Consider the following 15,623-nt stretch of genomic DNA (forward strand, 5'->3'; position numbering starts at 1 on the left):
TACATCAGTCATATTTCACTCCAGAGCAAATCAGGACTGAAGGACAGTGTCCATAAAAACTGTCCATATACACACTGCCCAGAGTGGACAGGATTATCACATCAGTTCTGAAGGTAAAGCAATGAGCTGTGCTGGCCGTTTGCTTTGACCTTTTTCTCCCCAAACAGCAGGGAAAAAGCAGAGGCTTTCTGCAGCACTTCTGTACAATTCTGAGGTAGAGCTGTGCAGCAGCTGCTGCCCTGTGTGAAAATGCATTTAGCTTCAGCAGTGCATAGTTAAACAAAAGTGAACTTTTAGCACCTGTGATTGCATCACAAAATAGCCTGTTGGCTTTGGGGCATAAACTGGGGCAATACCATTGTTTTCTGAAGGGTCTCGTGCTTCAAAAACTGCTGTGTTTTTTGCCTTTGTTTTGTTTGTTCGCACAAGGGCCTTGTAATATTGTCTTAGGTGTTACAAAATGTTTGTGCAAGAAGATTGCATTGTCACTGGAAATATTAAACTGTGAGTTCATACCGTGGCCTATAGGTGGCAACAAGGAATGTTAATGACTTCAGGGCCCAACTGTGCACTTCGGAGCCTGAGTTCCCTGATGAGTGTTTCTTAACTCTTCTTTAGGTGTTGCAAGTCTTCTCAAGTCTGCTTATACAGAGGTCAGTAAAATCCAGTGAACTTGAGTGATCCAAAGGGAGACACTTAATTTTTAATTTGTTTGGTTTTTAGGAATTTAAAGGCAAGGGGCTGACTTTCCATGCAGTAGTTCATGTCTGTGGAGTATAGCGGTAGTTGTGCTGAAAATGAATGTGTTCTGTGTAGCTCAAATAAGTTTCTGGGGTGTGTGGTTGCTGTGTTACAAGGCATGAGAAAGGTAGGTAGTGTTTATATGACTTGGTCTTTCTGCTGGGGTAATTTTTAGTTTGCGCTGTTGAAAGCATTTAAACAGGGAAAGGCCGTTGTGAGTCTAAGAGGCAGGAGAGAATATTGGAACAGTGAGCTGGCACTGTGCTTGGTGTTGAATGAATTCCATGAAGCTCCATTGATAGAAATGGAATTCAAATTGTCCCAAATATATTCAGTAAGGATGCGATTTCTGCACTTATTAGCAATCTGTAACCATCCTCAGAACTATTGTCAGGCAAGAAAATCTACCTGAAATTGCCTGTTTTCGTGATGGAAGCAATTCCAGACACCAGAGCTTAGTTCAGTGTATTTTTGTCCACTTGCAGAAGCATTTTACAGCTAAAACTTTGCAGAGGTGGGAAGGCCCTTTGTAGCTAAGGCACATGCTTTTTATTTGTCATTTTCTATTATGGTAATCCTCTGCGAGAAAGAAAATAGCTCTCTTCTAAGTATCTTCTTTTTTTTCTGCCTTGTTCTCCTGATAACCCCTCTGCCAACCATCATATCTTAGCGGGATGTCCTGGTTATCTGTGTTATGTTGAAGCACTTAGCATTCCTCTGCTTTTTACTTAATAAATTAAAGACTGTGAGAGGGTAGCGCTGTAATACGTGACCATAAAAGGGGGATGGCTGTTGTTTTAGCTCTGCTCCTTGCACAATATGCAGTTGAAGCCTTTTATGGGAAGGTGGTGCAGACAGAATGAAAACATCCAGAAGCAGAACATCTATTTCGTATTATAGCTGGTGCCAGTGCTGGTGCTGTCATTGCTACTGCTGTGAATTTCTCACAGACTGCTAGGAGTTTCACCATTATAAAGAAAAATGGGTGACTTATTGATCAGACTGAAGAAGGTTAAGTCTGTTTAGTTCGCAACTCCTGCACCTTGAGAAATCATGAGAATAGGAGAGAAATCACCAAAGGTGACCAATTATTAAACTTCTAAAGATGAGAAATGAAGTTGCAAGGAGACTTCCAGCATTACTGTGTTGAGAACACAGAATAAGTAGAAACATCATGCACTAAGAATGGAGCAGGGACCTTGTAGTAGATAAAACAATGAATATTTTGTCTATATTTTCAAGAAACATAAAAAAAAAATCTCAACTCAGGATAAAAAAAAATCCTCAAGTATTATGAATTATGAATGGTGGAGAGAAAATGAAGTGATTAATGCAAGTGATTGGATGGAGGAGAAAATGCAGTGATGTGATAGGTATTCAGTTTTGTATGTCATCTCAGTACTCCAAAAGAATCAAATTTTGGGTCTGATTACAAGTATACTTAAGTTCATTACAACAAAGGCTGTACAATACAGTATGAGAAGAGAAGAAGCAGAATCTGTAATTGAAGGAAAGAAAAGCTGATGTAGGAAAGCGTAAGCCAGTTATTTTGATCTCAGGATTGAAGAGTGTTACAGACATTTTGAATCATTTCACTTCATAAAATATCAAATAAAGACTGAATTTTTTGCCAAGGCTAGACTGTACCAAGACTGTTATTTTCAACTAGAGAAAATATTTTATTGATAAGCCAGGTACAGATCCTTACCTCAAATATTTTATGAAGGAAGACTACAGAATTTCGGAGAAAAATTGGTTTTCTTAGTTTCAGTCAAAACCATAGACTTTAAAATAAAATATGCCTTAAACTGAAATTATGTATTAAGTATGCTTTAAATTGAATCAGGTTTTTAATTAGCTGGAGATTACATAACATGGTCTACTTCAGTGGCTAAAGGAGAGTTTAGAAGATCCAGTGTGAAACCCTTTTCTTTTATAGCCAGTGCCTCTGAAAGAAGCAGTTACAGTGATATTCTGAGGATCTGCACTACTACATACTTTCCTACAATGACCCATTCTTCTGTCTCTTGGATTCCTTTGATTTCTGTTGATTTGGTGCTCAGAGTGCTTATCCTGCAGAATTGGATTCTTTGCTGCCTAAGTTTAAGCACCTTGTCTACCTCAGCACCTGCTACACAGATCTGCTCGCTGTGGTGTCTATGAGCATGTTTCTTGTGTGCAGTTGACGCCTGCAGGTAGTGGAAGATGAGAGGAAGACACTCATCACTTCTTTCATGTTTCTTTCATTACAATCTTCCTCTCTTTTTTCCCCACTAAGACTCCAGTGGGTGCAGTGCTGCAGTTTACCCTAGCCAGCATTTCACCGACAGTGCAAAACTCTAGCCAGTCGTTTACTGCTCATGAGACCAGCGAAAGAAAGCCTTCCCCTCATTGTTGTGACCTTTATCTTTGCAGTGAATGGGTGTCATGATTCTGGCAGGGCAGTTTTGTTTGATTGACAGATCTATTCTCAGAAGTTATAAAAGTTTCACTGAGCACAAGAAAGTCAGCTTGCCCCAGACCATTTGTTGTATCTCAGTGACAGGTATTCATCAGGTCCTTTTGTGGCAATGTAGTTAACAGGCTGGAGCAAACCCTTCTTTGGCTTTTGTGAACATAACAATTATTCCACTGCAATCAGTGGTATCTTTTTATTACAAAACTGCTGTGATTCACGGATGTACAGAGACTGATAGATACTGTTGAAGTCCATTTCAATTATTAGTCCATTTATGAAAAATAACCTTTTGTCTACTGTGGATGGAAAACTAAAAGAACAGTTTCACAAGGATATTCTTTTAACCCTTTTAAATATATATGTTTTTCAATGAGAAGTTACTTTTTTACACAGTTTAAGCAGGATAATATTTTCCTTGACAAAACAGAATCCATAGTCCTGTACCCTGTATTTTCCTAATTAGGTGATCTGCGTATGGCTGTCAACTGTGCATCTATAAGGTAAGTTGTGCAGTTGTCTGCTTCAGAATAGGTAGATTTTCCACATCAGTCTCTTAGGGCTTTCAGAAACAGTTTCAGAATTAACTGTTCTTTTTTTTTTTTTTTTTTTTCTGACAGGAAATTTTCATAAGTCCTGATCTTCATTGTGAATTTTGCCATAATTTTCATTTTTAACTCCAGCTTACGCTTTGATGAGCCTTACTGCAGAGCCTAAGAATTGACTTAACAGTTCTACTTAACAATGCTGTTTTCTGGTGTTGCTTTTTATAGTTGCATTGTGTATGTTCTAATGCTTTAATAAAAACTGGACGACAAGTATAGATAGTGAGCGACTAGCTCTTCAAAATAAAAGTGAGAGTAGAAGGGTAAATGTAACTACGTAACCATACAGTTATTTTAACTCACTTTATTATCTCCCCATGTAAGAACAGCTGCTGCTGTCTTTTTTTTTTTTAATTCACAAAGCATGGTTTTAAATAGTATGTGTAACTACTCTTTGAAGTTTTTTTTTCCTTTATTTTTCTACATAGTGGGAACATGAATGCCCTTAGCTCTGCTGTGAACAGAATAATTGAAATGAAATGAATGCCCCGCAGTTTAGGCCCGAGTGTAAATCCCTTGTGTCCTCTCTAGCAAGAGCTACTAAGTGCAGCAGAAGGCACGAGAAACTCTACCATGTATTCTCATTGACGTAGTGAGCGCTTACGCTGAGAGAAGGCAAGCAGGAACACTGTTTGAAGTTAGTCCCATTAATGTCTGAGGTGATAAGAGCCAGAATGCCCATGGATTGCTCTATTCTTTCTGCACTGTTCATACTCACAGAACGTATAAACACAGGTATACTGACTGTGTGGTTAGACACAAATAGAACGCCATGCTCAAACAGTCCAGGAAAATGAGCCTACTCATGTGGTATATTTTCTACCAGTCTTCTTGAGTTGCTCCGGAAATATTCTTACCAGACCTTTTGACAACTGACACCTACACCCAAAGAACTCAGAGGCTTAGGTATTGTCCCTAAAGGAGCACTGCTGCATCAGTACCTTGACGATGAGACATGGTACATATAAGGACATAAAAAATTCCCTCAGATGAGGCAGGCAAAATGTACAAAACCTCTTCAAGTTATAATCTCTTTATGGAAACAGTTCCAAAACTCACTTTCTGAGAGAAATGATATCCTACCTGACCAAGATATCTCATATAGAAAAAAAAAAAGACAACTTCATTGTAACACCTTGACTTTCCATTTCTAAGCCCCAGAATTTAGGGATCATAGAACTGAGTCTCCACTTTTAACATGGATAAATTAAAGAGAAAATTTAATAACTGTGTATATGCAAGCTTGTTTGAGCTATCCCGTGAAGTTGCATTGCTAAAAACAGCATCGATTGTAATTTAAGGATCTGTGTTCCAGAACAAGAACATACAGCATGACTTGTCAGCAGTTGTTCTTGCAGAATTAAGTATTCCAGAAGCCCTCACAATAGTCTTTTATTTGCTTAGTAGAATATGAAATTTACACCCCCCCCTGTGCCCCCACCTTTAATTTGTGCGTACCATCCATGTCTTTGAAGATGTAGTAATTTCCGAGCTCCTTCCTCTCAGAGTGTTTTCCTGTAGCTTGCATTGTTGTTTGTTTGAGCTGAGGTAGCACATTTTTGCTTTTTAGTCTAATTCCTTGAGAATTTTGGGAACCCTCATTTGCCATGTCTGTAGGCAGCATGGTAAAGGTTCATGTATTTGCTGGGACTTCCACTGGTGATTCTTTGTTTCAGCAAAATGACAGTAAGGAAGAGGATGCTTATTTTTCAGTGTGCTACAAGAAAATAGCTCTCATCTTCAGTGCCTAGTGATGTCACATTTAATGTAGGAATCTGAAGTATTATGTGCAGATATGAAGCGAGTACAGTGTCTCTAAAATCATCTGTTGAATGCTAGGATGGGTTTACGTGTTTCTGAGATTCAGCTAAGTGCAGAAGACTTTGTTGAATTGATTCATGCATTGGAACTATGTCTTTGTTTACCAAAATTTATTCAGTGATGCCAATAATGGTTACTATCAGACAGTGATTCTTTAAAACTGTCACATTTAAAATGCACATTCTCCTCAGATTACTGAAATGGTAGGCACAGATATGGGCAGGACAGGGATAAACCTGTTGGCTAAGGGAGTTTGGGAGGAGCCATGTGTTTTCTAACTAAGGTGCTACTTGGATGAGTGATAAGCCAGGCCTGTTAGATATCATAATATTTGAATATCAGTTCAGACAGTCAGTTTATTGCCTTTCTGTAGCTTTGTGGTGAAGAAAAATTGTTGTGTAGTTTGCATTACTCAACTGGGATAGAACCCTTTTGTTTTTCACAGCCTTGAAAACAGAAGTACTCCTTGCTCAAAGAAGTGACAGTTCAAACAGGGAAAACAAGCATAGAGAGGAAAGTGAACCTTCTCTGGGCACAACTCAGAGCAGAAGTTGTTCTTGCTCAGAATATGGTGTACTGTTAAGTCCCTTATTTAATTGAACTTGGCCCTTCTTGCATAATACGATGTAACTGTCTTTTTCTGCAGCACTGCTGATAAGTAGTTAAAGTTGACCTGAATTTGCTGCTTCTACTAATTTACGCTGTTAAGAGTCAAGAACAGAAACAACAAAAGAATTGCAAGAAATGATCTTGTATTTCAGTGTAAGCTTTATGTGTTTATATGTATATTATGTTTGTTTGCTTGAAAGGCTTAGTCTAAAATAAACCCAATACCAGCAGGATCATAATATGTATTTTCAGTGCTGGCCTAATAGCCAGAAAACTTTGAACAAGCTTAACGAAAAGCCCTGAAAACCTTTTGTGCTGGTCAAAACATGTCCACCTGAGTCTATTTGTTCCCAAAGTAGAGAAATTCAGAAAAGTGAAAGGGAAGGGATTTCCTTCTCCTAAAACCAGGATATTGGAACATTTCTGCAAACAGAGACATTTGTGGTTTATTGTTAGGCTACCTCAAGAGAATTGTGTTTGTTCTTCCAGCATGCTAACCATTGTTTTCTTTTGGATTGTTTTCTACTTTTTGGCAGGATGGTCCCATTCCCAGCCTGCAATTACTACCACATATAGATTAAAATGCTTTTATGTTTTTGCTTTTTTTGCAGAGCCAACTATAAACCTGTTAAGCTCTGCACTGTATGACTTCTGTTATGCAGAGATATATCTAAGGCCCAAAAATACAGCTGGTGCTGGATGAACACACAAAAGTATACACTTGACTCTACCTCACATTAGAGACATGAAACACAAGTTTAAGATTAAACACATTAATATGTTTTTACTGTATGTATTTCTTTCTAACTCTTTTCAAATAAGTATCAACAATTCTTATTTGATTTCATTTATAAAATACCCTCTTTAGATATATATTATTATATATTATTTTTGTATAATACAAAAATGAACACCTAGGCTGAATAGGAGACTTAGATAGCAACAGATCTTTATTACATGGAAAGAAAAAAGTGGATTTGTAGACGGCACTGATTAACTAAAGATTTTGCAGGTAATTCTGAAAGACTGAACTTTCATTCAGATTTCAAAAGGGTCAGTAGTTGCACATTTGGACCCTGTGTACCTCCATATAAAAATACCTCAAAATAAAGCACCTGCTTTAAGAAAGAGCAGCGGCCTGCCTGAAAACAGGTCTCTCTGTTGATCAGAGAGGTGACTGCTTTAGCCTTGATTCATAAGCTCTAGGTGGATTGTGTAAAGGTTGTGTTAAGGCAGGTTGAATTCCACCTGGTCTGCTTTGTCTGGGCTTGGCTGTAGTTAAAATTAAGTATGAGGGCTCTGAAAATAATGTCTCCTGTATTATTATTACGTTGGCCCATGATGTCAGAGGTGGATATTGGTGGTATGACAGTAGAGGTTGAAACTTCCCATCAGTATTCTGTTACACATATGCTGCGTGACAGGTGGCAGCAGTGGGGCAGTTTGATGAAATGATGTCTGACATGGAAGTGCGTATGAAACAGAGGTGTGGAATTGTATTCCTCTGTGTGGAAAAAATTGCGCCCACTGACATGCGTCAGTGCTTGTTGAATATTTCTGGAGATCAAACAAAGAATGTGAGCACAGTGAGATGGTGGGTGGTGTGTTTCAGCAAAGGTGACACTGACAGTGAGGCAGATGTTTACAAGTGTGCCATGCAGGATGTTGTTCATTGCTGGTGTAAATGCATAGCTAATGGTGATGACTGTGTTGAGAAACAGTGTTTTGTGGCTGGAAATTTATCAGATAGTGTTCTTGTGCTCTTTGTGTCTGTTGTAGTTTCCATGAGAATAAATAGGAGGCATTACTTTAGGAGCAACCTACGTAAATCATCTTAAGTATTCTTCTGTGAAAGGGCCTTGTCAGTCAGATTGACCATTCCTCAAGTCTTATTTTTCATATTAAAAAGCAGTTGACTGAAAATGCAGTAAGAGCAAGAATCAAGAGGAATGGTAATACTCACTCTGTGTAAATCCTTAGCTTTGTAGAGGGCTTCTTAAAGGGGACTGTGAATCCAGCTTATCACAGAATCATATAAATCTTTTTTAGAGTAGATGTTACGCTTTGAAAACTCTCCTTTACTGGCTTGGCTTTGAACACTTGAACAGAAGTGTCTTCCTAGCGTGTAATTGTTGGCCTCCTGTGTTTTGTAAAGGAAAGTACTTCAACACAGTGATCAAACTTTAAGGAAAGCATTAATATAACAAAACTCTACATGTAACTCGGTCTGGCTCAGTAACAAGAGAAATGTACTGGTAAAGCCTGTTTAGCTGAGGTTCCTACCTTTTCCAAAGTACTGCAGTGTATAAACTTATCTGGGTTCTTGCTGACATCAAGTTCTGAGGAATTAGTTTTGAATGGTGCTGTTCATCTGTTTTGTTTAGTTTTGTTTTATTGCTCAGCTGTTCGGAGATACAGCAAAACCTAGAATATTCCTTGACTGACCTCAAGCTGTGTGAAAAAAAACAACCAACAAAAAACAAATAAACACTTTCTTAAATGTGTGGTGTTTTATTGTTTTATTGTGCCTTCTGCAGAGTGGCAAAAGTAATGAAGGTTCCTGTGTATGAAACACCAACAGGATGGAGATATTTTTCCAATCTCATGGATTCTGGCCGTTGCTCACTCTGTGGGGAGGAAAGCTTTGGCACTGGTAAGTAGTACACAATCAGACATTTCCAGAGACTTTTAATGACAGTAATTTTCCTAGGTACATCAAGTCAAAGCCAAAAAATAATAAAAAATTCAGTGAATTATCTTGTGCTTGAACAAAGGACTGTCAGCTTTTCGTATTTTAGGCATCTAGTAGTCACTGCTGTTCATATACCTTGAAGTATGAAAAATGTGAAAGATGGATATTGCCATGTGAAAGGTGGCAATCTTATCGCTGTTCTGACCGCCTTCAAAGGCATCCGCCACCATATTCTGACTTGAATGTTATGTGGAAGGATGTCTCTAGTAATAGTATTTTTTATGGACCGCGATGGCATTTTGAGGGATTTTGCCTGTATTTGCATGGTTCTCACAGACTGTTGTTTTTCCTAACATCATTCAGTGTACAAAGTGAGGATTGTTATGTCTAATCAAACCTGTTATGTGCATCCCTTTTTTAGAACATTACAAATACTGGAAAGCCAGATAGTGATAAAGTCATCACTAGAATAAATTCAGCTGCATATCAACACCTGTTCTCCCCTAAGTATTTCTCCCTTATCTGTCGCAAGAACCAGTCAAACAACAGAATGCAGAAAGATAAATCTGAGCTGCCCTCATTCAGAGCAAACCAGTAGCTTATGCTCTACAAAACTGAACAAATGTGGTAGAATGAGAAACACTGAACGCATTTTACAGTGCTTCTTCTTTTCTTTCCTGGATTCTGGAACATAGTTTATTTATTCTTTATGTTTTTTATTACTGTGGTTGTAATATAAGTGTTTTTGAATAATTGCATATCAGAATAACATATTGCATAGTTAATAATGCATTGTATATTTTGATGCAAATTCCATGAAGTTTGATTTTCTTTGTATGTTTGTATAATTCCTTGATTACAGCTTTTAATAGAAAATATATTTATTGAGCAGTGAAATCTGATTAGAAATTTCATATTGCTTTGATTAAGTTAACTCTAGAACTAAGTTACTATTAGGTCAATTAGGCTTGTTTAAAAATGAGGATATCTTTAAGCCATACACATACCACTTTATACAGTAGCCTCTCATTAACTTTCTTCTAAGTATCTGGGCTGTGATGAAAAACTCAAGAAAAAAACATTAGTTTTCTTTGGGTGTCTGTATTAATGAGTAAAGAATGTGTGTTTTGCTTTCTGTTCTGATTGTGAAACACTGTCCCATTACTAGCACCCTGGTTGCCTTGGCTTGACTGCTGTGTCTGGCACAGTACGATACTGCATCGGATAGGTTTTTTTCTAAGGGTTTTCTGCAAAGTCATAGAATGACAGTTTTAGCTTGGGAAGGGGGACATTTTCAGAAGATCTTGTACCTCTCAGAATATACTGTAATTTGCTTTTACATGCGTTAGACTGCATTTCTGTTAGAGAGGTATGAACCAGAGGGGAGATTTTTCAGTACGTCAATTCTTCACTTCTCTCTGGATTTTCAAGTTTCTCTTGCATATATATCCAAAGACAGTTATTTCCATGAAAGTTAGGTGGCTCTTGAGACATCAACAGTATGTCACTAGAACCTAAATTATTTGAAAATGAGCAACCCTGTTTTCACTGTCACGCTATAGGAAGAGAAAAATGTGATTTGTGATTGGAATTAGCCTGTGGGAATTTGATGGTGAGCTCTTACAGACTGAAGTACATCTGGATGCCATAACCAAATGAGTGTAGTGTGTCCTACTGCATGAAAAAGACCAAATAACAAATTTCCCTGGCACATTGAAAAGACATGACCTGTTTTCCATGTGCATGCTCAGGTCTTCCTCAGTATCAGTTATACTGATCTTCTGCAGATGAGCCATATAGAGATCAAGAGAAATGGTTTCTGAGCTTGACCTACTGAAACACTGAAGATGCTGTGATTTATGTTGACCTTATTTCTTTATTAACGAATGTCACAGATGCTTGGAGTGGGGGAAGAGAGAATATCAGAGATAAAGGAAGAGCCTATGGAGTTTGCCTGTTCTTGAGAGTAGGCAACTGTAACTCCTCCGTCCACGTGCCCTAAACTTTTTCCCTTTACTTCCATCTTTCTGTAAAGTCCTAAACCAATAGTATTTTGTACTGTAGCCTCTATTCTGATTTTGTAGCTCTCATCACCTGACTTCATTCCCATCTCTGTATTCCTAGCACTCTCTGTATTCCTGTTTTAATCCAATTCTCCTATCCTATTATTAATTCTTCATAATTCCAGTAAACTGTCTCTTGTGAGTTGCAGTGGTGCTTGAACAACATGTTCATGGATGATGTGGAGAGCTGTTCTACAGGAGCACAGGACCTGTGCGTCTTGGTCCACTCTGATCAGCTTCCTAGTATCTTGAGAACTTCATTGACAGTTCAGAAAGCCACCTGGCCTCCCATTTTTGACAGTGCCATCTAAACAGTAGTATAAACTGTTGAGATTCCAGCCTTTGGCATGCAGACCACTTGCAGCATTGGGCCAGTGTGTAGGTAGTTTTTGTGTAAATTAATAGTGGCAGAGCCTAGAGGGCGATTGCAATGATATCCAAAGTTTGTTTTTCTCTTTGCCTCAATTTTCTAATCATCTTTCAGTTCTGTGCAGCTGTCTGGAAAAACCATATATGCCAGGAGGTTTATTAGTAAAACATAGGCTGATGTGTAGATGACTAATACTTTAGCAATGTGAGCTGTTTTTAGCAATTAATATTTACCTTATTTATTAACCTTTTGGTAATGTCCTAAGAGCTGCATGACCTTCACAAGTTTTTGCCAGTATTGGGCATTTGGGTAAATTTTACATCTTTTCCCTCCGTCACAGCTATTTAGGGAACTGAAATGACACATCTTAGTTTTCAGTGCAGAAGTTTTCAAGAAATATACTATATAGCAGATCAGTGTGTGAAAAATATTGTTCTGTGCAGGAGAATGGGGATTTATATATCCACATTCTACTGTCAAACTAACCATGCAGCACAGGAGACTGATTGGTTGTATACCTAGGTAATCCAGCCCAGCTGGAATTTCCAAACAGTACAGAGCCTTAGTTTTATAATATAAGGGATTTTGCACTGGCAAATAAATAAAAGCAAGTTTTCTGCTATAAAAGGACAAAAGATTTTGAAAACATCCCCAGTGCTGCATTTCCCAGACTTGTTTTCTGGCAGCTGATCTTGGAGCTCAACCAGTACTTTAAAATCTTCTTCCATTTTTGTAGTCGTGTGGGGAGCTTGTCAGATGAGGTTAGTAGCTTTCTGGTTCTATGACTAATGCTTAGGACACAGTTCAGAGAAGGGCATCTGCAGCAGCAATTAGTTTCTAAATTTCATCAGCAAAGAATTAATCAGGATTCAGAGAGCAGTGTGGTTGATTTATCTTTCTGCAGTTTGAGCCACTTCAGTAATTGATACATCTTTCATAAACTTGCATGCTCCATCTCCAAATTTCCAGATGCCATTAACACCAAATGCTTTCTCCTGCAAGATTATGTAGAAGAAGAACTAGTGGAGAATATAAAGATGGTCTGTGCTGAAAATAATTAAAGCCTTTAAAGAGCTGTATGGTCTTATCTGTTACAGTAATGCAAGACTCCATTTGCCCAAAATATCACCAAGATTCAAATCTGGAGGATAATTTTGTAAGGCTCAAACTGTATGTGGACAAAATGTTCTACTGTGAGTTTATATACATGCTTCAGTCTCACATTTGTTTTAAAATTTCATTTACAGAGTGCAATATGCTAGACAGAATTGGCTAATTTTGGGAAAAGTAATTACATTTTCTTCTTATATATGATCTTCAAGGCTCACTGTCTATCAAAATTGGAACTCTTCTCAGATAAAGAATAAATGAGACATATAAAAGAAAGCCTGGATGCCCAACAGCTTGACTGTAACAGAAAAAAAAATCATGCAAACATTTTTTCCTGATTTTACTTGTTTCTCAGGCTACTGACTCTCAGGACTACTTCAGTTTAAGCCTGTCTGTGTACTTTCTTGTGAATGGGAATTTGCTCTAGCAGTTTTTCCCAGATTGTTTACTCTGAGTCTGCCCATAGCAATTAACTGCTGCAGTAGTATAAAATAACTTTTGTTGTTATTATTATATTGAGAAATACGTGGCAAATTAACTTAAAAATAAGCTGTCAGAGTACTTGCTGTAATTGTAATTTTCCTTACCAAGGGCAAATTAAATACAGTGACATAATTAGAAAAATGTTTGTTGACTCCACTGTTCTTTCTGTTTTGTCTCCTTACTGGCTGGAATTCATTAATGCTATGTATTTTTCAATCAGAAGTATCAGTGAAAATTATCTGCCCTCAGCAAGACAGAATGACTGTTAGTATGACAGTCTCAGGAATTGTGAAGCGCCTTTTATTTGATCACTTTGCACAAACTGACTCTGCCTCTGCAGGCTCACAACAGATACTAGGTATATGAACTGGAGGAAGATACTGTTAACTGAACAGAGCTGGCAGAACTAACTTCCTGCCTTGTGTTTCTAACATGTGAGCTGGACAGTAAGTGTGAGAGAGGAAGTGAAGACAAATACAAAGATAAAACAAGTGAAAACCAGTGTTCACTAACAGAGTTGTAGTAGTGGATTTTAATTTACTAAAAGAAATGAAAGCAATAAATTTGCACATATGTGCAAATAGTAGCCCAACTAGTAGATCTGGTAAAATAAGAGGTGGAATGACAATCCCCATTGTCATTTTTCCTTCTAATACGAATAATGAAACAAGTCATTTCTTGGGAACACAGGGTTGCTGTTATTGTCAGGCTAGTGTTTTTATTCACTGATTTTTTTTTATTCTGAAATGGTTGGATAGTTTACAGGTTTTTCCATACAGACTTTTGCCTCTGGATTGCTTTCTTCCTATGCTTTTTCTTTCCAGAGGAACAACAATCTGTATGTCATCATGAAGGACACACAAGGACACAACACACGCCAAAGCTGCTAAATGGATCAGAAGAATGATACGTGTGTACACTCATCCCTCTTCACAGAGATTTATAAGCTTAAGCCATGCCAAAACAAGGCTCAGAGACCTTTCCAAAAATTCTTATGTCCATGTTTCACCGGACCAATTTGGTTCAGTGAAACATAGTCAAACTGTTTGTGAAATCAAAATGCTTATTTTCTTCAGTGCTAAGTTTAGACCTTTGCACACATGTCAAGATGTATTGACTATTTTGCTGACACTGTGGTGTGCCTTTCACTGTGTGATTTGATGGCTTGCAGTCTGCAGTGTGTTGCACAATGGGAGAGTAAATGATCACTTACTTTGAAACAAGTCACTTGAGTGTTTATCTCTACCACATCTCCACTTGCTGCTAGTGTCTGTTGAGCAGATTAAGCAATTTAAGCTGTGGGTAATATCATCAATAGAGATGACTTTTAGGCAGAATTAACTTTTCCTGTGCTAAGAATGAATGGCTAAAAGAAGAATCAGGAAGGTTAAGAAAAAAGGAACAGCAATGTTGGGGCAGGTTCGCAGTTACCAGGACCATGCATAGCATTCCCAGTCTCCTCCATCCTGCCTGGGACTCCCCACCAGTTCCTGCTCCCAAAACAACTCAGCAGGGCCAGGCTGCAGTTCCACACCCTTTTGTCCTGCCTAGCCATGGGCAGTAGCCAAGCTGCTTCTGATACTCAGAAAGTCCCCTGCAGCTGTGCTGGCCTAACAACTTTTCCTGCTGTTACCAGAATGACAGGTGCTGGTGGGAGGTGGCAGTTCTCTTCTACATCCTCCTTTTAGTGGCCTGTGGAAGGGATCCTTCAGCTGATCTACTGTGTTATCGCAAAGAGGGAGTAGAAAAGGTGAGGATCTGATTATCTGAAGGGCTGAGTTCCTGTCTGGGGACATTTGTTTTCTTTTTTTTTTTTTTTTTTTTTTTGATCTAAAGCTATTTGCAAAGCTCCAAGGACTCATAAATAACCCTGCCCTTTTTCTTTTGATCAAGCAGCACTACATGCTTTGATAGCATCTGGAGGCTCTGAACCAGGGAACAAAGTAAGCTCTTGCAGTTTTTATAGCAGCTGCTAGGGGACCAGGCTATAGCTCTAGGCACTGTATTAGCAGACTGTCCTTGTTGGGAACAGTTCACAGACTGCAGGTCAAGGCAGATCAAAAGTGGCAGAAAGGAAGTGTTCCCAGTGTCATGACAGTTACTTTGCAAACATGAAGGAACATGGCTGTCTGTCTCAGTTCTTAAATCCATTTGAGCTATTCAGTGTCCTAGTTTTCTATAGAACCCAACTCACAGACTCAAGTATAATCTTCATATATCTTTTTTTTCTTGTGCTTTCTAGAAACATTTTTCCCCTTTACAACTTTTTAGTAATCATTTTTATGCAGTTCTGGTTTTGTACTGGATTAGTAATTTACACATAATTAACTCTGTAGTAATTTTTTAAAAATGTTAGATTCAGGTGGGATGGGAATCTATACCTGTAGGGCTGAAGGAAAGCCAAGGAGCCCAAGTTACAGGCAGAGCTGTGGAAATCCCAGGTCGATGGGCACTTAGCAAATTTGTGTGAGTAGTAGCTGCTACCTTGACTTGCTGCTCTCTGTCAAAAAGATGGACTGAAAGTCAAAGGCAGCAGTAGTAACTGAAGGGTGGATGTCAAGAGTTAACCCCAGAAATCACTGTTGCTCCAGGCGTATCTTCCTGTTTTCCTTATGTCTTTAATTTTCTCTTCACAATTTTTCACAGGATTAACAGATTCAATTTATATAATGAG

General features: G+C 38.3%; 1 protein-coding gene across 1 annotated transcript in view; it reads left to right on the forward strand.

Annotated features, from left to right (window-relative positions):
• The window catches only part of PGM5 (phosphoglucomutase 5), a 68,137-nt gene that overhangs the window by 31,504 nt on the left and 21,010 nt on the right, over positions 1-15,623 (forward strand). Inside the window, exon 7 of the mRNA XM_031610312.2 lies at positions 8,769-8,884. Coding sequence (XP_031466172.1) covers positions 8,769-8,884 — 116 coding nt within the window. The remainder of the gene's footprint in view (positions 1-8,768; positions 8,885-15,623) is intronic.

This window comes from Phasianus colchicus, chromosome Z (genome assembly GCF_987193195.1).
Source record: "Phasianus colchicus chromosome Z, bPhaCol1.hap1.1, whole genome shotgun sequence".
Classification (NCBI taxonomy): Eukaryota; Metazoa; Chordata; class Aves; order Galliformes; family Phasianidae; genus Phasianus; species Phasianus colchicus.